Below are 21,837 nucleotides of genomic sequence, written 5' to 3'. Positions count from 1 at the left end.
CTACGCCCGCTAAGATTCCAAATACACCAGTGAAAAAAATTGAGGTTTACTGAGCCTGGGTCAATGTGTCCCTGGAGAATTACAATGTCTGCTTCAGAGGCCTTCTTCAAAAAATGATTTATATAATGCTTTGAGTGCAGTAACTGACAGAAAGAATGGCCACAACTTGGAGAATCAGAATCACCTGCCTTAAATGTTATTCAATAGCTCCTGAGGTGTGTCACAGCACAAACAGTTCTGAAGGGTCTTGTGCTTAAAAAATACAGAAAATGCAGTTTAGAGATAATGGCCCTCATTACAACCTCGGCGGTCTTTTAAAAGGCTGCGGGAGACAGAATACCGCCAGTGCCGGCGGTATTTCTGGTTCCCTATTATGACTTTTCCGCTGGGCCAGCGGACGGTAACAGTGTTACCGTCTGCTGGCCCAGCGGAAAAGTCACATCAACATTGCTGCTGCCTCGTAATAGAGCAGACGGCAATGCTGATGTGCAGCGGGTGCAGTAGCACCTGTCGTACATGAGCAATGGGGCTATGACTGGGGGCCCGTGCACTGCCCATGCCAGGTGCATGGGCAGTGCAGGGGCCCCCAGGGGCACCCCAAGTTCCCTTTACCGCCAGCCTTTCCATGGCGGTGATTACCGCCGTGGCCAGGCTGGCGGTTGGGGACTCATAATACCCAGGGCAGCGGTGCTTGCACTGCTGCCCTGGGGATTATGACTGGCAGACGAAAGCCTGCCGTTCTAGTGGAGGGGCCAGCGGTATGGTAGTGGCTATTGCGCCACGGTCATAATAGCTGGCGGAACAGCGCAAGCCTGATGGCGGTGTTACCGCTAGCTTACCACCAGCCGCCAGGGTCGTAATGAGGCCCAATGTTTACAGTGATGGAGGAGTATGTGAAAGAGGGGACTTTTAGCCTTACCTTTCGCTGGATACCCTGGAGTGAGAGGGTCTCCGGCTCCATTCAGGTTTAAAACATTCCCACGCTGAGCACCGCCTCCAGGAAGGTTCCATCCTTTGGGGTAGGGCTCAACCCCTGGAGCACAGTAATCAGCTGGGTCTGAGAAAAGAATGATTCCTATAGCTCCAGCGTTCATTGCATTTTTCACCTGTAACAACAGACCAAAGCATATGAATAACATTCTCTTGGAAGACCATGGCTGTACACTGTAGTTTGTGGTTTTCCCATCCCTTAACAATTTTCTACTCAGCACAAAGATCAGGATTTACTAAGATAGGACCCTAAAGTCTCATAAGAGGTTTTGTTTTCAATATACATCTTACATCATTTCACAGTCCACATTTTCTTCTCGTATAGCTTTTCACAGTGTGATCGCTAATTCCAATTTCATGTATGATGTTTTTCATTTCTGCTCCTATGTCCAGAACACACCATCATTAAGTGGTCACATTCTTAAATTGCAACTCTATAGCAAGGTCAACTGTTTCAGTAGTAAATACAGCCTTTCTACTGCTGATCCACTTTGTTCTTGTCTTTTGTTTTGCTCACGCTGGCTCCAGTGGCCTAGCTAGGTTGCAACGGACCCTTGTGCAAGCTAGGTTACTGGGCCCCACTCGCTAGGATGGCATTTCAATCTGTCAGCTGTCTCCAAAATTACTCAGCTTCTTTTGATGGTCTGAACCTGCCATATAAAAACGTACTACCATTCTCATACATACACTATTGCATTTCCACTTTCTGCACTGCATTTCTGCTAGTCACCACTGAAACCCTAAAAACCATTGCCAAAGGTATTAGGTTTAGCCCTTGTAAAGTGCATGCACACAGAGACATCATGCAGGCAACCCCACACTCATATTGCTGACCTCACATAAGTGCATCCCCCAAATGGCCCTCATACAGGCATATGCCTCACTCTCCACTCAAACAGGCAAAACTTACAACCTATAGACCATTTATCCTGCACTTACAAAAGACAACGTTAAGCCTGGATTCATTCAGGCATATCCCTTATAATGGCCTCACATCATGGTGGCTATTCTGCCCTCATACAAGCCTACTGCTCACACACAGGTACACTTCTAACTGTGAAAGAGCAGAGTTTGGGTAGATGTTAGATGTTGAAGAGACCAAGGTTAAGTATCTGGTGCATTGGTCCACTATTGCAATTCAAAGTTCTTAAAGAAAGCTACACTGAAGCCTAAATGTGGGCTCAGGTTCCCTAATCTGCCATCAGCCACACTTGTATCAGCACCTCAGACTATATGAGTCTGATCAGTGTGGACCTTTGCAGGAAGAGTCCTGGCATTCCAAAATTCCCACTTGCCTTCTAAAAAATACAAAGTGGTGTTTTTCGATGTAGTGCAAGCATATCTTAAAGTAAAGAAAGAAAGAAAAATATACTAACTAAATATGGAGGGCATGTGCTTCAATCAAAAAATTAGTAAAGTAAAGCTTCAGACCACTATGCAGAATCAGGTTTCAAGATGGTAGCATGGTTGTGACCCTTGCAGCAGTGATGCCTGGTGCTCTTAATAAGAAAGTGTTGTACGGTAGCAATGGCAGCAGAGCTGCAAGTACCCTCATTCTCAATTAGTATCAATCTGCATTTGAAGGTGAGCTGCAGTCAGAGGAAAGGAAATTCCTTCTGAATTAAGACTTTCCTGTATGCAGAATAACCGAGGTGGTAGGCAAAATACCATTACTCAGACTAGGTGACATCCTTAAGGCCAGCGGTTGTCTAATAAGCAGAACCAATCATTGGCAACACAATTGTCTGTCCAATTGTATGTATGCCATTCTGAAGGGCTGAACTAACATATGAATAAAACTATATTGAACAAATGAAGTGGGCTTACCTGAAGCCCATTTCCCCTCAGCAAGTTGGTCCTTGGCTTACTGGCATAATATATACTGCACTGGCCAAGAGCATTACTACCTTCACTGAAAGACATTGACCAATTGTTGTACTGGAGGAGCAGTGCAAGTTTCCTTGAAAGACATGGAACAAGTGTGGTACTGTGATGCCAGCCAGTGCAAGCTTCTTTCAGAGACATGGAACAAGCATGCTGCTGCAGGACAGGTAATTGTAGGCTTCCTTAAAAGATGTAGAACACATGTGATATTCCAGGGACAGTTCAGGACTCATTCAAAGAAATGGAACAAGTGTGGTACTGCAGGGCCAGCCAGTGTAAAATTATTTCAAAGACATGGAACAAGGGTGGTATTGCAGGACCACTGCAAGCTTCCTTCAAAGACAAACAAAAAGTGTGGCACTGGGCAGCACCATTTAATGCCTCCCTTTTCGATACAACAAACAAGCAGTATTTCAGATTTAGTGCAAGGAAAGGCACTGGGGTGTATGAGTGAAATCTTGACTCACACACATAGATTTCCACACACAAAACAAGTAAGGCACCAGACAGGAGTTTACTTTTCCCTCACACCTAAAGTACACATCCCGACCTGAAAAGAAAGAGTGCAAGCCTCCCCTGCATACACAGAACATTGAGAACATTTGCAGGAGCAGCCACGCCTGTGAATAAACACACACACACACACAGTGTGCAGCTTTTCGTAGCAGTGCAAGTTCCCCTCACGTGGAACACGGGTACAAGATGGTCATCAACAGTGCAAGGTTGAATATCCTCACATGCAAATCAGATATCACATTGGCAGGAGAATTTAAGTTTATTTCAGGTGCAGAATACCTAGAGTAAAGTATAGAAGTGGGTGTGCCACAGAAGGCTTGAATCAGATGCTTGAGCCCTCAAGCCCAAAATGCCCATGCAGCTGCCCATGCTCGGAGAATGAAAGACAAAATATTAACTTTAATGTCAAACAAGAGCAAGAAAGGGATACCAGATTTGGGATTATAATAAAAATACCCATCTCAATAGATTCCCTCCAACCATGCCTTCTCGGGACCAAACTATACACAAAATCTCAGATTGGACAACCTACTGCAGTAACCATTGAAGAAGACTACATCATAAGAAATATGATAAGAGGACCTGCAAAGCTGTTTAAAGCTACCAGAATGCTGAAAACCATAAACTGCATTTATGTCTCTTACACTTCATTATCCAACACACTGCTGTGTGCTGCGTTCCAAAGCATGATAATCGCAACTTGGTGGTCATCATGTATAACAGGGAAACACTTCCCACATAGGATCAAAAGTAAAACAACATCCTTCCAACCACACACCCTACAGATGTAATGTGAGGAAATAGCGTTTTGCAGGTTCTCACTTTTTTCCCCAGTTTTGACTATTGGGTACTGGTGTAATGACTCAGAGTGCACTGTGGCCTGCTAACCAGACCCCAGTGTCAGTGCTCTGACCCTTAAAAGTGTATGTTCACTTGACTTTTTTTTTTTAGAAATCCCTAATATATGGTACCAGGGGTACTGGGGCCTGTAGGTTTAAGTGTCCCCCATGGGCTGCAGCACTTATTGTGCCACCATGAGTGTGACAATAAAAACCACTGCCACCTGGTTGAGCAATTTCAAACTGCTAGCTTAACTTTGTCATTTAAACTAATGACAAAGTCCAGACCTTTATATATATAATATTAAAGAGCAGTATTTGTTTTTGTATCTCCCTATGGTAAAACCCCTAAATTGTCATGTTTAATGTGGAAAGAAAAGTAGCTCCATAGGCACATACAGGGTTACATGCTGACAACTCAGCTGTGCTAACTCCTGAATAGGTCTACTAAAGTTGGTACTTTAAGGAATTAAAAGAATCATTATATAAAACTTGACTTGATGCCCAAGTCGAATTTAACGTAACTTTTGAGTTAAAGGCAACTTTAGAAATCTGTCACTCTGTTGCCCAAGTTTTACATACGTCATTTGAAGATGCTGGCTTCAATGCAGCCTCCTGCCCTCCTAGTGGGAGGTGTGAACAACTCTGAGGAAAGAACAAATTAGAGGCCTGCAGTTGGAAGAGGCGTTACCTCTCCCTGCCTGGAAGCCACCCAGGGTGTGACCTCAAAAGCTGAGCTTCAAATGGGAAGCCACCTTTGAATGGCAAATGGTGGACACACATGAGAGGAGCTGCTCTTTTGTAATGGTAGACAGGCTTGAATCAGGGACAGATAGGGTAAAACGTTGCCAACTTGTTTTCCCGTAGGCGTGTAGCCCTCAGTTAACCACACCCCTAGGTTGGGCTACCACACTCCACACACGGAGAGAAGGTTTCTGCCATCTTGAGAGTTGCACTCTGGCATAATTGTATGCCACACACTGCAGGAAGTCATCATCACGTGAGAGGGGACCTGGTATCCCACTGGCTAGTTGTCACTGCATCCCCTGAGGTCAAGCTGTGGGCATAAAAATTACACCCCTAGCACTTAGACATCAGATCACGTCTGAACTAGAGAGAGGATCAAAGGAGGACTGCCCTGCTGTTCCCTTGACCTGGTAAAGGGAAGATGTACCGAAAACTAGACTGCACCTGCTGCTCCTTGGCTAGCAAAGAAAGGACCATGCCTGTGGTGCTCTGCTAGAGGCAAAGTCATCCCTGAGCCACAGTCAGAAGAGGAACTCCACAAGTAAAAAAGGCTGACTTCCAGTTCCAGCAACAAGGCCAAGTTTAAGGATGTGGTATAAATACGTAAGAATGTTTGATGCAATAAGTTGAATGGGACACAGTAGAGGAATTAAATGTATAAGGGTAATTAATTACTTTGTTTCCTCTGAAAATTTTTCCATATCTTGCAATGACAATCTTTCCAGTACAGTTGATCCCAATGTCCCGCTCAAGTTGAAAGAAGTCTTCTGTTCGTGCATAGTTCACATACACTAGATCACCCTAGAAAAGAAAAGAAGTGAGGGTTTAACTTTGAAGATGAAACACAGAGGGCACAACAGTCAGCATGCATCACTAAAAATATAACGGTGAGCATAAAGGAGCAGCTACTGAAAATATCATAATGAGGACACAAGAGTTAGGCTAAAAAAGTGACAATACAAGAGGGAGAGTGCGTAATTCAGAATGATATGCAGTGAAAAGCAACTTAGCATTTGACTTCTTAGGATCAATTTGTAAGTGGAAAATAACAGCTTCACACAACACTTAGGGCCTGATTTAGATATTGGCGGATGAGTTACTCCATCACAACAGTGACGGATATCCTGTCCGCCAAAATTAAATCCCATAGGAAATAATGGGATTTAGATTTCAGGAGACTGGATATCCGTCACTATTGTGACAGAGTAACCCATCCACCAATATCTAAATCAGGCCCTTAATGTTTTTTCAGCAGTATATACATTTTTTACTCTTGATGTCCTTTGTGACATTAGACTTCAAACCCAATTTTATGTGTCTCTGTGCCACCTTTCCTACTTTATGTCTTCATTTACTCACTGTTTCCCACTGTTTACTCCCCATCTTTCTGTTCTACAGGAGTACACCACTCAGAAATTAGATAAAAGCACCAGGCTATAATAAAAACAAGCATTTGCAATGCAACGGGTCTCGCGTTTGCTCATGTTAGAGCTGATAGCGTTGTAAACTCCTAACCCGACTTTTCACCTATCGGCAAAAGTGCGTTTATGTACATAACCCGAAAAAGTGCAATTAACTGTGTAAAGCGCTCGACTTCTGCCAAGCGAATTCGCGCTAGGAAAATAGAGAAAAAGTAGTCACGAGCCGGACAGAAAACAGCGAGCCTCGCATGTTTTCTGTACTTGGTCGATGCGCTCGTGGAGGGCTAGCCACCGGAAAAGGCATGACGTATGCATGCTTTAGACTAATGAAAGCAAGCAGATTTTAATAGGCAAGCCCACGAACCAATGAAAAACACTGACGTGACGTTGACAGGGCTCTGAGCCCTTTTCTAATACCTAAAGCGTCTCGCTGCGATACGCATGCGCGAGCGCATGCGACGCAGACTCGACCCTAAAAATGAAAGCTCTTTTGGGGTACATAGTAAACTACCACACATTTCTTTCTTCTCCATCTCATAATGTATCCTGAACCATAAGTCATGACGGCTGCTAAGCTACCACACTTTGGCTCTGTACTACTTTGACCACGTACAGCATTCCGATGTCTTTTGGCTAGGATTGCCTAATACACATGCAATCTTATATATCCTAGAAGGGCACTTACATTCATGGCCAAAAAGACCTGATGCTACAAGTACTGACTGGAAAAGACACAGGCATTCAAAGAATGGCTTTCATATTTCAGTCATCCTAGAGTCTATAACCTATAAATGAGTATTGTCACAAAGCATTCGCAAAACAGCACACAGGTCATTGCTGCACTGGTGCTGAGCAGTACCTTGCCCTGGCTATAAAGAGCTATTTCAGTAGGCAAATCCACACATAAAGCCATAGACAGACATGGGTACTAGGGATTTCATCAATGAACGGGTTTCTCTTTGGAGGTGATCATGCTTATGGGCAAAGCGGGGGGTTAGCACAAAAGTGAAACTACTGGAGACCTGTGATCAACAGTTCAAAGACTGGACTTAGGTGACTGTGAATGCGTATCCCACTAATAAGCCCATCACTATCACTGGAAGAGTCAATCTTTACAAAAGCATATAAAACAAAGTAGAGATTGATACAAGTGTACATTTCATCTTTCGGGGAATGTGTACTTATGCAATAATCCAGCATTTAAAAATATTATCATATTAAACATAAGAAGGCAAGCGTTTCTAACCTCTTATGGACAGCTCCATCAATAATCTATCAGTCTATCCAAAACTGATAAACACTACGGGTACGCTAACATAAAGTTGACTTGGTGTTGCAATAATGACCTGCTTTGGGTAAAGGAAAGCTGCTACCAGAGCAATTGTTATTTGTACTCTTAGCAAATGCCACTTGTGCCTTGGCTAATTTACATTAAAATTCACTTTACATAAATTGATACATTTCCCATCATATATTGCAGTGTAAAGTGTGGTCATAATTATTAACGTGTTACATTATGTTAAAAAAAAATGCCGACTGATGCCTATACGAGGTTGTGTTGCACTGACCGTGGCAGTGGACTTCTTGTGCTGTCATCAATGGGGTTTTCTGTGAATAGTGCCTATTTGCAAAGCTGTACCCTCTTTGGTATTAAGAACATTAAGTCCAGATTGCTATAGGGCAAGATTGCAGTGAACAATGTGAGTGAAGTGGCAGAGTTTGGGTATGGCAGTGTTCTGCACCCATGGTAGGGTTCTTGACGTCTTTTCATAAATTATGTAGTTTAACACCGTACTGTATCATCATATGCACCTATGCATTACTCCTGACTCCAAACTGGAGGCTCAGAGTGTCTTGATACTTCCCAGCTAAAATAGCTACCAACCTTTTTTTGCTCTGCTCATATCATGCATCTCATTGGGAGCATCCACATCTTTTCCCATATTTATTTCTCCTCAAGGTCTGCTTCCAGTGTGGTAATGAAGGACGTTCTCTAGTGGAATGAAATGTGGCTTTACTAGAAGAGGGAGATTCATAAACTGCACTACGCGTGCATAACTATGGGGGTCGTTATGCCGCCCGCCGAACTCATTGCCGCCGCTTGACTGCCAGTGCGGTGATGTCCCCACTGGCCCTATTATGATTTTCCCGCTGGGCCGGCAGGCGGAAACAGTGTTTCCACCTGCTGACCCAGCAGGAAACAGGGTCTTTACATTGACGTCGGCTCCTAATGGAGCTGGAACCAATGTGGCGGTGCGGCGGGTGCAGCAGCACCCGTCACACATTTCACTGCCCATAATTCTGGAAGTAAAATGCATGATGGGGCTGTGCATGGGGCCCCGAGTCACCCATTCCACCAGCCTTTTCCTGGTGGTGTAAACCCCCAAGAAAAGGCTGGTGGAAGGGGACTCGTAATCCCCAGGGTGGCACTGCATGCCTTTGTCGGTAATCCTTGGTGCAGCAGTGCTGAGTACATTTCTCCCATTAGGACATCTACAGACATGCTGCCACTGGACTGGTTAAGGGCTGTGTTAGGGTTAAGTGAGGGCCACTGCTGCATTTTTGCTTCTTTTTCCACCCTCTTCATGTTTTTTCAAGTATTAGTCACGTTTTTCCTCGATTCGTGCCTATCTACTTTTAACTTAAGTATTTTCTTATTTGCCACCGCTACTGGTGTACCACATAGTAAAATTCTCTAACGTCCGAGTGCGATATTGGCGCTCTATAAGACTGCATACGTAAATAATCACATATTACACCAGTCAGAAATGTTTGCAGATCTCTCTGCCTGTTCCATGACTGACAGTCCTCAAAAGCAGTTATTAAAAAAAATGCTTACCCAACTTTTTACGAAGCAGGAAGTATTTCATCCTTTATTCTGGCCTAGAGGATAGGCGATGATTTTCGTCCGACTGCTCGCCTGTGCTACAAATTGTTCCATCTGGGATGCTTCAGACAACTTGCGAAATCCCGGTCGCTGTGCTCTAAAAGACTTTTGTTTTACTTAATATTCGGAAATGCCAAAGCCAGAAATGTTTTACCACCGACATAGAAATATCCTCCAACGCGGCAGTAAAAATGTCATCTGGGGTTTTCAAAATATTGCTTGCAGCCTTGAGCAGAAAGGAAATCTATCGTATGCAGTGTGAGCGTGAAAGGAAAAATTAAGTTGGCTGCTTTACAGAATATCTGCAGGATTTTTCTGAATATCATGTCACTTTTTTTATTTGCTTTCGGCTACACCGCAATTGAGCTGTCTCTTTCTTGGAGAGAGGGTGTTCACAGTTAGTGGGCTGCAGCCTGTCCATAGGCTTACAGTTTGTTTGCTCCGAGGTTGCTCTCATATCCTTTATTCTCGCGTGTCACAGCATGCCTCATGCCTCGTCTTGTGTTTGGCCCTTCCCTAGAGCATGGACCAAGAACTTGCGTCCATCCACTGCTCCCAATTTTTGGAGCTATATTTTTAATTGTGTTTAAGCATTCCATATGAGTTCTTGTGTTTTCACTCACTCCTTCACCCACTCACCCGCCCCCCCATCCCTGTTGCTTCTTTATCCCTCTTATCCGCCCCCATCCCTGTTGCTTCTTTTCTGTCTCACTCACCCGGTCAGTCTGTTTCTTCTTTACCTCACCAACACCCGACGGCGGCCACCACGAATCTCAAAGGGAGGTGTGGCGGGGGAGGGGAGTGGAAGGGAGACAGAGGTGAAAAAAAAAATAATAATAAAAAAACAAAATAAACTTACCTTGATGCCGTCCTTTCCACCGTTTCCTGCCGCCTCCCTCCTCTTCCCTCAGTGTGGTGTCCCAGCATTTGCTGGGACACCAGCACAGGCTCCCCAGCGATCCTACCTAGCATGAAAGCAGCACCAGGGTTGGTCTGAGTGGTTCGGAGTCCAGCTCAGACATAGCCCTAGGGTCTGTGCAGTTTCTCCAGCCCGGCTGTTCAACACAGCTGGGCTGGAGAAACCTAAGTGCACATGTGTGCTTGGCTGGCCTAAGACGGCTGGACAAACACACAGGACCACTGACGAGCACTCTCTCCTCCTTCCCCCTTTGACCTCCCATGACCCAGACCCTACCTGTGCTGCTAGCTGAGCCAGCAGATGAAAAATAAAACAATATTAAATTATTGTTTTATTTTTCATTTCCGGATTCATGGCCGGGGGTGGCGATGCTCCTTCACCATTGCGAAGGAGCAACCCCTGCCACCACCCCCTCCCAGCCCCCATTTTCACTCATGTTCAGCTTTTTTATGATTATGGAAAGATTACATGATTTGCCCAGAATCACTGGATGTTGAGCAGATGCTGAGCCTGGAACTTGGTTCTCCAATTCCAAATTCAGCAGCTCTAGGTACAGCCTCTCCCCTTAATTATTACATGTAGTTGGAGGAAAACAGGAAACATACATGTTCCGATATATTTTATTAAGGCTAAGGATAACCAGATCTTCTCAACCCAAAATGACGGCTGCTCACAGACATAGAAGTAAAACTACAAGCTCATGTTTATTATAGTCCTGTTTTTAGGTCGAGCGCGCAAGTGCTCAGAAGTGTTGTAATCATCTGTGGTCTTTTATCCATGCCCACCGCACACCCATCACTATCACTCATTCATGGGCTTGCCTTTCAAAAATCCTTTGTTGTCTTTCAAATCAAATCAAAATCAAATCAAATGAACAACATTTATAAAGCGCGCTACTCACCCGTGAAGGTCTCAAGGCGCTAGGGGAGGGGGATTACTGCTGCTCGAAGAGCCAGGTCTTGAGTTGCCTCCAGAATGCGAGGTGGTCCTGGGTGGCCCTGAGGTTGGTGGGGAGGGAATTCCATGTCTTTGCTGCCAGGTAGGAGAAGGATTTCCCGCCTGCCGTGGTGCGGCAGATGCGAGGGACGGCAGCGAGTGCGAGGTTGGCGGAGCGAAGTTGGCGGGTGGGCGTGTAGAAACTGAGGCGACGGTTGAGGTAATCGGGTCCCTTGTTGTGGAGGGCTTTGTGTGCGTGGGTGAGGAGCCGGAAGGTGATCCTTTTGTTGACAGGAAGCCAGTGCAGGTGTCTCAGGTGGGCGGAGATGTGGCTGTTGCGGGGTATGTCGAGGACGAGGTGGGCTGAGGCGTTTTGTATTCACTGCAGACGTATCTGGAGTTTAGCGGTGGTTTCTGCGTATAGGGTGTTACCGTAGTCCAGGTGGCTCGTGACGAGGGCGTGGGTCACAGTCTTTCTGGTGTTGGCGGGGATCCAAGGGAAGATCTTTCAGAGCATGCGGAGGGTGAGGAAGCAGGAAGATGATACGGCGTTGGCTTGTTTGGTCATGGTGAGAAGTGGGTCCAGGATGAATCCGAGGTTGCGTGCGTGGTCTGAGGGGGTTGGTGCGGTGCCAAGGGCCGTGGGCCACGAGGAGTCGTCCCAGGCGGATGGGGTGTTTCCGAGAATGAGGACTTCCGTTTTGTCTGAGTTCAGTTTCAGACGGCTGAGTTTCATCCATTCTGCGACGTCTTTCATTCCATCTTGCAGGTTGGTCTTGGCGCTGGTGGGGTCCTTGGCGAGGGAAAGTATCAGCTCAGTGTCGTCGGCGTAGGAGGTGATGTTGATGTTGTGTTTGCGTACGATGTCGGCGAGGGGGCTCATGTAGACATTGAAGAGAGTCGGGCTGAGCGAGGAGCCTTGTGGGACGCCGCAGATGATCTCAGTGGGGTCTGAGCGGAGCGGTGGGAGGTAGATTCTTTGGGAGCGGTTGGAGAGGAAGGAGGTGATCCAGTCCAGGGCCTCTCCTTGGATACCGGTGGAGCGGAGGCGGGATATTAGGGTTCGGTGGCAGACGGTGTCGAAGGCAAATGCTTTACGTTTTTCCTCCTTGGTAGACATTTTGAAACCACCTTGGCCATTGACCCCGTTACATGGATAATTGCACTTCTGCAGATACGTTTGACTGCGAGCGAACTTCTTTTTCCTTTTGTTTCTCTCCTTCGTGCGCCTGCTTGTGGCGGCCATGCCACTTTGAATCGTCTCTCTTATGTCAACTGTTTTACTTTTCAATTTATGTGGCAAGAAAAGTCCAGTTAGGAATTTACAATGCTAATAACTCTTACTCGAGCAAACACGAGACCCATTGCACTGCAAATGCTAGTTTCATGTGGTTGTAAGTGCTTCTTTTGGTAGTACCCGAGCTGGTTTTTGTTTTGTTTTCAGTGAAAGTGTGGTGACGGATTTCAGAGTCTGCTTGCTTCTCTCTTTTAACAAGCAACTCTCTAGATGAAAGTTCTTGGTTGACCACTTTTGGTCCAGGTTCAACTTGGCTAAAAGACATTTACATTGACACCACCACTAGCTCTCGCATTGCCAAGAACTATTGGCTTGCCAATGCTTGTTTTAAATAAAGTTAGTAGTGAATAGTGTAAGTGTGAGAAAACAGAGCTGATTGCAGAGGCCCCATAACTTTTTGCCCCCATTTTCCTCTTTTTGCTGGTTACTGACTCTTGGCTGTGCCCTGGGTACTGCTAACCAGTCCCAGGGCCTGTGCTCTGTGTAAAATGGATATGCAAATTAGGCTAATTATAATTGGCTAAGTTAACCTACCTATAAGTCCCTAGTATATGGTAGGGCATGTAGGTTTAGGGACCACAGCATAGGTGGTGCACACCTAGGTGCACTGCTGAGGTGCCCAGTGTCATTTTAAAAGCAAGCCTGCCTTGCAGGCTGCTTTTAAATTAAAGTTATATGCAAATTCGACTTTGGAATTAAAGGTACTTCCAAAGTCTTAAACTACCTTATTTTTACATATAAGTCACCCCTAAGGTGTGCCCTATGTGCCCCTAGGGCTGGGTGCCATGTAACTATAAGCAGGGATTTTATAAAAATAGATTTATAAGCCCTGGTGAGGTAAAAACAGCCAAATTCGTTTTTCCCTCATTGAAGTAAATGGCCTTCATAGGCTAGAATGGGCAGACTTTATTTTAAATTTTAAAGTCTCCTTAAATGTTACATACCAAGAATTTGGTATCAAATTAATTGTTGTAATAAATCCCACAACTTCCAGTTGTTGGATTTAATATAACTTGTTCAGGTAAAAAGTTTAGACTTTACCTAAAAAGTTGCCAATTTCAGCTCTGCATTGTTTTTGCTGCTGTGCTCTGATTGGCCAGCCTGCAGCAGCTTCTGCCAGGCTGCCTTGATGAGGTGTGAAGTGGCCTGGCTTCACACAAAGGAATGTGCTTGGGGGAGAGAATCTCCCCTCAGCAGATGGTGAGGCAGGAAGGGGGAGGGCTGCCAAACTGGTCTTCAAAGGCAGAGAAGGACATTTGCAGCACCCAGCAACACCCCCACATCCTGCAACCCCAGACAATTAGGTGCCCCCTTGATTAGATTAGGAGAGGGCAGGAGAGGGGTGTGTATGATTTTTAGCCACACCAGTGGGTGGGCTCAGCCAGATGTAACCTCCAAAAATCAGATTCATCCATGTTGGATTTTTAGAGACTGTTGCCTTCTGGGATGGATTTTTGCCACACTTCCCAGGAAGTGGTCATCACAGGGGGACGACCCTGTCCCTGATTGGAGAACCAGGGCCCCCCTGCTTTTCACCCAGGAGCAAGGATAAAACTGGCAGACCTGCACCCACACCTCAGATCCCCACCAAATTTCAAGAAGAAGGAACTAAAGGAGAAGAAGGACTGCCCTGCTGGACCCCTGGCCTGCACCTGGAACCTGCACTCAGAAGGACTGCACCAGCTGCACACTTGGGCTTCACCACAAGAAGGACTTTGCCTGGCTTCAACTGGTTCAAGGAGGGACTCCCTGTTTGCTACAGGTGAAAAATTGCTATCCAGAGTCCCCTGCACCAACTCCTGAAAAAGTGACCAGCTGACCACTGTCCAGTGGCCAAAAAGGAGTTTGCACCAGGTGCATTCTGGGAGTTGAAGTCCGCACCCCCCAAGGACCATCACAGAACTTCTGGACCCTTGGGGTGAGCTGTGGACCCCAAAAGAACCTTAAAAGAACATCTGGGTGAAGCCCCAGAAGTTTGGAGAAGATTTGACAAATTTTGTAAAAAAGCTCCAGAGAGGGACCGACCCGCCGTGGAAATTCTAGCCGGCTTGCCTCAACCGCGACCCGGCCTGACTTCGTGGTTCGTCCCGGTAAAGAAAAACATCCAAAAAAGAGACTAAGTCCGAAGGTAAAAAGTTGACCGGGACCTTCCAGCCATCGTATCCGAGAAGGGCTCCCCGGACGTCAGATCAAGATCCAGGTTTACCCCGGTCGAAGGATTTCATCTCGAAAAAACGACTAAGTCCGAAGGTAAAAATCTCCACCGAGGAAACCCACATCGCGTATCCGGACAAGGGCTCCAGGAGGTCGGATTCAACTGGCAGGTTCGTCCCGGTGAAGAAAAACTTCAAAATAAAGACTAAGTCAGAACGTAACTTTTTAACCGAGGCCTCCCGCGACTTGTAGCCGAGCAGGGCTCCATCGCGGTCGGCCTGAAACTTTGACTTTGCCCCGGTCCTGGTGCAACCAGATGACCCGATTGGCGCTTTTTGTTTCTAAGCGCTAGAAAAATAATAATTCTTTAAAAATTCATATCTCCGGTTCCCCTGAACCGATTTTAATTGTTTTTGTGTCATTTTAAAGATAAAAATATAAACTATTTTTTATAAATTGGTTTTGGATTTTTAGACTGTTTCCTGTGTCTTATTTAATTACTGTTTTGTGATATTTGAATGCTTTACACACTGTCTCCTAAGTTAAGCCTTGACGCTCGTTGCCAAGCTACCAAGGGTTGAGCTGGGATTAATTTACTGAGACCTAACTGTACCTAGGTGGAGGTTAGTGGCGTGTTGCTAGGTGTAGGTACCTACCTGCCCTTACTAATAACCCATTTTCCAACAGTAAGGAATTGGAGAATTGACCCATATTTGCTTGCATACTGCCTGGCACAAAGTACTTTAATGCCTCATTGGGACAAGTAAACGCTATATAAATGCAATGACAAATAGAATCTGTGACTTTGTGTTATTGGAATGTTTAATGTGAGCTGTGAATGAGCTCCGACATGGTCCAAACACTCTAAGTCAAAGTTCACTGGTTTCTGTGAGGAAAGAAGGGCTCACCCTTAGTAGCATGGGTCAAGCAGTGAGGCCTTCTTTACAAAAAATACATGTGGTACTAGAAAAACTGCAGTGCATTTAAAAAGGAAGCAGGAATGCAAAACCAATGGGATTTACAATACATAACACGTGATTAGAACAATGCAACATGTAGCAGTAAACAAAAGTTACAAAGAAAGTAAAATGTGTTTTATAGGAATGTGTTTGCTAAAGATGGTCAATGTGAAAAAATAAAAAAAGAGCTCTCAATCCTTTTGACTGTGAAGTAGGCTCATTGTGTGCCCAATAGGCAAGTGAACATTGTTAGTTTGAGGTCGGTAGATGGTTCTGTGGAAAGTTTTAACCTTCAGATCTTAACTCTCCATGGATGTCTAAAATGTTCCGCTGGGAAATCCTGCTAGTAATAACTGGCCAGGACACCACAAGTTGAATCATGATGAATACCTCAGACTGAAGCCAGAAACTCTGGCGAAAGAGATCAGAGTTGGAAAAACAAAATGTGAAAGTCACCATGGTCTTTTGGTAGAGACTTGGTAAGTTGTTCTGGACCTGCAGAAGTTTGCACACAGGACATGGATGGGCTGCTATGTTGGTTTTCAATTATTCCAGAGTGAGTTTTTTTTTATTCCAGACAACACAACTGTTTTCACACAAAAAAAGTTAATTTGCAATTTATCCACCGTAAATTCTTTTAAGCAAGTCACAGCTTCCTTTGGTGTAAGAACTTCGACACACCAGTCAATGAACTGACCTTCTACAGGAGAAGACGGCTTTCACTGGCAGGACCACGAACACCATTAGCCCTGTGGGAGAGGAGGAGACTAGTAGTATGGGTATTGGGGCAAAATGCTTGAAGTAATGTTCAAGGACGGTCTCGAAACAGCTAAGTACAACACTCAGGAACTGCACAGTCCACCTAGAAAGGAAATACATTTTTCTCATTACAGCCACACAGATACCACTGATGGAGTGGGCCAAGCAGGATCTTTTAAGTCTTAAAGTAACCAGTCTTTGGTGAGAGCTCTAGCCACGTATATGAAAGGTCCTGGGCTTCCCACTGGAAGTTTCAACAGCAAATTAGTGCCCTTCCTTTTCTAGATACATGCTTTGCGGTATCAAGCAGTTTCACAGTATCATTCACCAAAAGTTTTAAATGGTGACTTCCTCTCTCATCTCAGTTGTGGAAAGCTCTACTACGCATATTATCTTACCCATGGCCATCCCAGCTCAGAACACTGAGCATCAAAAGCAAATGCCATCACTGGTGCCTCCTACAGGGCATAGCTCCAATTGGTCTACTGGGCCTCGCTTCAGATTGGCGAATGGACAATCAATCAGGTGTTATCTGTATAGCACGGTTTGCCACCTGAGCGGGTATTCAGGCGCTTGCTGCAGGTGTTTGTTCGAAAAGACAGGTTTTCAGTCCCTTTCTGAAGTGGGTCAGTGAGGGTGCAGTGCAGGGGCGGAGATGAGATGGGAGAAAGAGCGCACTCTGGTGCGGCAGCTGCATATGCGTGGTATCTTTGTGAGGGCGATATGGGCTGAGCGGAGGTTCCTAGTCGGTTGGTGCAGGCGAAGGCGGTGGTTCAGGTATAGATTTTATTCAGTCACAGATGTCACGCTTGGCACACTGTTTCCTCATTCCATTATTAATGTTGAGTGAACTGTTCTTTGAAAGCAACACCTCTAAAGTATTAAATGGGCACATTCCCACAGATAAAAAATATATGTGCCTTTTTCGGATGCACTTATTATAATGTCTGGCAAATACAAGGATAACAAACAACAGAATATTAACTTCACTTCTACTCTTTTCAGCTCAGTTTACCTATAAATTGTGAGCCTGGCTTTGATAGCACTTTCTAAGCAAAATCTACTGGCTGACTAACAAATTACATTTTGTTTAGGAAGAGACGTCTTGCTGTCGAGGATGCTAGTAAAACAAGCACTCTAAAATGGAAATAAGTTTAAAAGCTACTTGAGATATTCATACTTTCTGAAACAATGCATGGTTCCTGCAAATAGCCAGTTGCTTTGCCTGAGCGACAGAAGGTTGCTGAAGTGGAAACAAAAGCACATATCCTTTATCCTTTTAATCAGAGCATGTGAGGCTTGGCCTGAAAAGTAGGCTGCGGCCACTGCAGATTTAAAAATACCAGATGAGTACGGCAAACAACTGAGTGCACGGGCAGCACTCCAAAAATGGATTTCCTTCTAATGAACTCACCCACAATACAGATGCCCTACAGGCACCATTTCCACTTCAGAAACAGCATCTGGGCACTAACTGACATGATGCACAGGTAACCCTAGCCAAAGACAGAAGCAGTGAATGATTTTGGTGCTGGTAAGGTACCTGCTCAGGAGGCCTACTAGATACATTTCATAAAGAACAAGTCAGGACCTCTGTTCCTAAACTTCTGATCACCTCTGATAAAGCAATGGTGGAGGGAGAAATTCCATCGGTCACAGAAGAAGATGCAACATTCTCCTATATGAATAGTCTACCGATAAATGCAGACAGTAACACCGTACCAAGTAAGCTGTCCCAGCCTGAGATTCGCCTATCCTTGGATTTCCTCTTTCCTGGGGGTCCATACACCAAAATTGCAGAACAGCTTATCTCTCTCTTTTCATACATGCATGCTCACACAGTCAGGATCGAGTAGCTTGTCCTGAAGTGGGACCTTCATGATGGAGGACATACTGTAATCCGGGATTGTCAACCTTTGGTTGTGCTGCACTCCCCATGCACTTTCGTCCCCCTCTCCCTCTGGCCCCACACTTTCTGCCACAGTGAATCTACAACAATCCTGGTTTTATGTCTTTTGCCCCGTGGTGAGTCTTTCAATCCATGGTTGGCAATTAGGTGGGCCTCACTTGCTGCTGCAGAAGTTATTGTTTCGGTCCAGTGTGGCCTTGTCGGTGGCAGGAGCACAAGAGCAAGCCCAGCTTCCCGCACTGCTACATCTGCTTTTGACTTTAAACTTTTCATTCACAGCATATTCAAGATAGCAAACTAGCTGAAAATATAGCCATAATGATGTCTAATAACATTTAGAAATAGTTAAGCCTTAAAATGATGTATGCTACTAAGAAGCAGTCATCACATGCAAGTTCTTCCTGCTATATTTTTCTTCTCATCACTAGTTACCAATGGGTATGGTTCTGACCATCACAAAAAATTCAGATAATGTGATATAACTTTTTTAATATATTATTGTAATTTTTAATACAACCACATCCCACATAACCAGGACACGAGAAAACCAAAACAAGAACTTTAGACACAATGGTACCCTTGGCAACACTGTCCATGTTGGCAATATCAGTAATGCAGCATCTAGCGAGCAGACATCCCTCGCATCAAACATTCAGAATTCACTTTACTCTTACCACCCGGCGTTCCCACTCCAGAAATCACATCCTCACAGTCAGCTGCCTCTGTCCGGTGTGAACACTCTGCGTCTTCAGCTGACATCCAGGGGCCCACACTTTATCAAATGTTCTTGGACAAACCCTTGACTGACAAAATAATCGTTCTGCCCTCATGCACGAGTCCCTGTTGAACTCCCATTCCAACAGGGTATGGTACCATCCACTTGTGGATTATATCTTGGTGCACTTGTGTTCTAGAGGTGTCAACACCTCTATCTTGCACAGAAGATCTTTGTGATGGCCTAGAATGTGTGTCAACTGTAGGGATCTAAGATAGTGGCTGCCTCTCAGTTCATACTGCTTGTAAAGTTTGGGGAATGATATTGTCTTGCCGTTTCACCACATATTCCAGAGCCTGAAAATCTTCAACAGCACTTCAATATGTGGGAGTTCCATAATCAGGTTTCCATCGTCACTTTACCCCTTCAACCCAGGGAATCAGTTGCGCTCTTCCAAATCCCTATGACGTCTATCAGAGGGGGCAGTGGTGGCAAGCCCCGTCCCCAACAAAGCTGTCAAACATAGGCCTTGGTTCACTTACTCTCCCATCTGCCACCAGCGATGGTTCCTGCTAAGATGTAAATGACCAATCATGAATCACATACAACTGGGTTGTCCAGTAGTGGAGATGCATGATGGGGAGGGCTATTCCACTTTCCAAAGGTTTCCTGGTCAACATGGTCAGGTCTATCAGTGGCACACCTCCGTCCCACAAAAGGGTTCTAGTGGAGTCACCTCCAATCTGAAGAATCCATCTGAGCAACTCAAACGGGGTGTTCTGCAGCACGTATAGAAATTTCAGCAGATCAATCATTTTATATAGGGCTGCCCATCCCATCAATGACAGCAGGAGTTTACGCCAGAAAACTACATCTGCTTTATACCACTCAAGGATTTTGGCGAGGATTTTCCTGAGGAAGACTTCCCTATCAGTAGTCACAAATATGCCCAGATGTAGAATGCTCATTGGTTCCCATCTCAGTGGGCTGCCCATCAAAAGGTCTCTATTATCTGCAGGATCCACGGCCCAAAGATTCCTGGATCTGCCAGGTAGAGCAGGATATTGTTTGCATAATGGGAAATTACATATTCTCAATCAAAATTCAGTTGCAGTCCACGAAGTAGCACGTCACTCAGCACCCAATTGGCCAGTGGCTCCAGCCCCACAGCGAACAGCAGGCGAGACAGTGGATACCCATGTCTGGTGCCCCTGGCCAGTCTGAACTCTGTAGATAATGCCTTGTTGACTTTAACTCTTACCTTCAGATTAGTCAGATTAGTGTATAGAAGTCTCACCCAGGATAGATATCTGGGGCTGAACCCCATCTTTTCCAGGTCTGCCCACCTGTAAGGACACTCTAAGGAGTCAAACACCTTTTCAACGTCAAGGGCTAGTAAACACGCCTGCTTGGTTATGTGGTTCCTGAGTGTCAGGCACCCTGCCAAGCAAGGTAAATTGGGTCTTGTTGCTCTGTACGGCATGAAGCCTGATTGGGCCAGACCCTGTAGAGCATCAACCACATGTATCAGACAGTTTGCCAAGATTTTCACAAGAATCTTGGTTTCTTCCTTGATTAATGATATCCTGTAAGTGGTGCAGCCTTCACCTAGTTTCCCAGGCTTATGAATCAGTACAATCATTGCCCGTCTCAGGTCCTCCGGCAAGGTGCCGTCTCAATTGCACCTGTGGAACAATTTGGACAAGGAGCCCATGACACAGGGCTTGGCTCATTTGAAACGTTTAGTGGGTACGCCATGGGGGCCTGGGGATTTCCTCTCCTTCAGTTGAATTATAGCAACATAACTTTCTGCCTCTGTAATTTCCATTTCCAGTCCCAGTCTTGCTTTATGTCCCAGACTAGGAACTGGGAGGTCACTGATAAATTGTTCTAAGCCCTTGGCCCATTCCACCAGCCTGGCTCAGTAGAGCTCTTCAAGGTAGGAAGCAAAGATCTTGTGTGATATCTGTCAGGGTTTCCAGTACCACTCCAGCGGTTGTACTGACCACCTGCACACAGCACCAACCCTCTTCCTTTTTTGCCAACCAGACTAGGAGTTTTCCTGCTTTGTGACCTGTCTCACATAATTGTCCTTGCTAAGCATAAAACTTTGATGGAGAAGGGTCTGCAAGTCATGTATTAGTTCTTATATGCTCTGCGCCAATTCTTGTGAAGGGGTCCGCACACAGTCCCTATCCCACTGCATCAGGGTAGATTCCATCACTCTGGACTTCCCATCTCGCGCCCTCCTTTTCCCTGAGATTTGCGCAATAAGGTGTACCCACATAACTGCCTTGTAGACTTCCCAAAAGGTCGCATTTGAGTACAATGTGCTGTTATTGTCCTGGAAGTACCAGGTGGAGGTCTCTATGGCCAGCATTCTGTTGTTCCAGTAAGTCAGTTTACAGGGGTCGAGCTTCGATTGCATCCAGTCTTTGGGACTGCCATCTGCAGATGAGTGACTATGGATAAGTGGCCAGACATATCCCTTGACGATAAAGTGGTGTGTTTAAATCAGCCCCGTTGGATGTTGGGCACCATTACCATTAGATAATCCACACTGGACATGGAGTGCATCATGTTAATCATGAATGAGTACTGACATGCCTCTAAGTGTTCCTAGATCAGCCAGACCCATAACCTCTAGAAACTGTGATAGATGCAGGTCTACTTAAGGTAGCCCCCAGATGCAGTCACCCTGTCCGTCTCTCCCTGCACAGTCAAGCTGAAATCACCATTTATAAGTATCGCCTCCGGCAGCCCCGCAGTACAACCACCCAGTACGTCCAGTCCTGCTGATTGTTGCCCCAGAGGAAGGTAGCAGGATGCCACCACCACCTCCTCTACACACCAGCAACCCACCACTATCCCGCTGCACTCAAACTCATCCACCCATGTTGCGTGA

At 45.5% G+C, this 21,837-nt stretch overlaps 1 protein-coding gene across 1 annotated transcript in view; it reads right to left on the bottom strand.

Moving 5' to 3' along the window:
- The window catches only part of LOC138249851 (N-acetylated-alpha-linked acidic dipeptidase 2-like), a 700,770-nt gene that overhangs the window by 352,518 nt on the left and 326,415 nt on the right, over positions 1-21,837 (bottom strand). The window contains exons 6-7 of the mRNA XM_069204013.1: positions 5,652-5,777; positions 920-1,106 (exon numbers count right to left, since the gene is read on the bottom strand). Of these exons, the coding sequence (XP_069060114.1) occupies positions 920-1,106; positions 5,652-5,777 (313 nt within the window). The remainder of the gene's footprint in view (positions 1-919; positions 1,107-5,651; positions 5,778-21,837) is intronic.

The sequence above is a fragment of the Pleurodeles waltl genome, chromosome 8, assembly GCF_031143425.1.
Source record: "Pleurodeles waltl isolate 20211129_DDA chromosome 8, aPleWal1.hap1.20221129, whole genome shotgun sequence".
In the NCBI taxonomy this organism is placed as follows: Eukaryota; Metazoa; Chordata; class Amphibia; order Caudata; family Salamandridae; genus Pleurodeles; species Pleurodeles waltl.
This window is presented reverse-complemented; position numbering and strand designations above follow the sequence as displayed.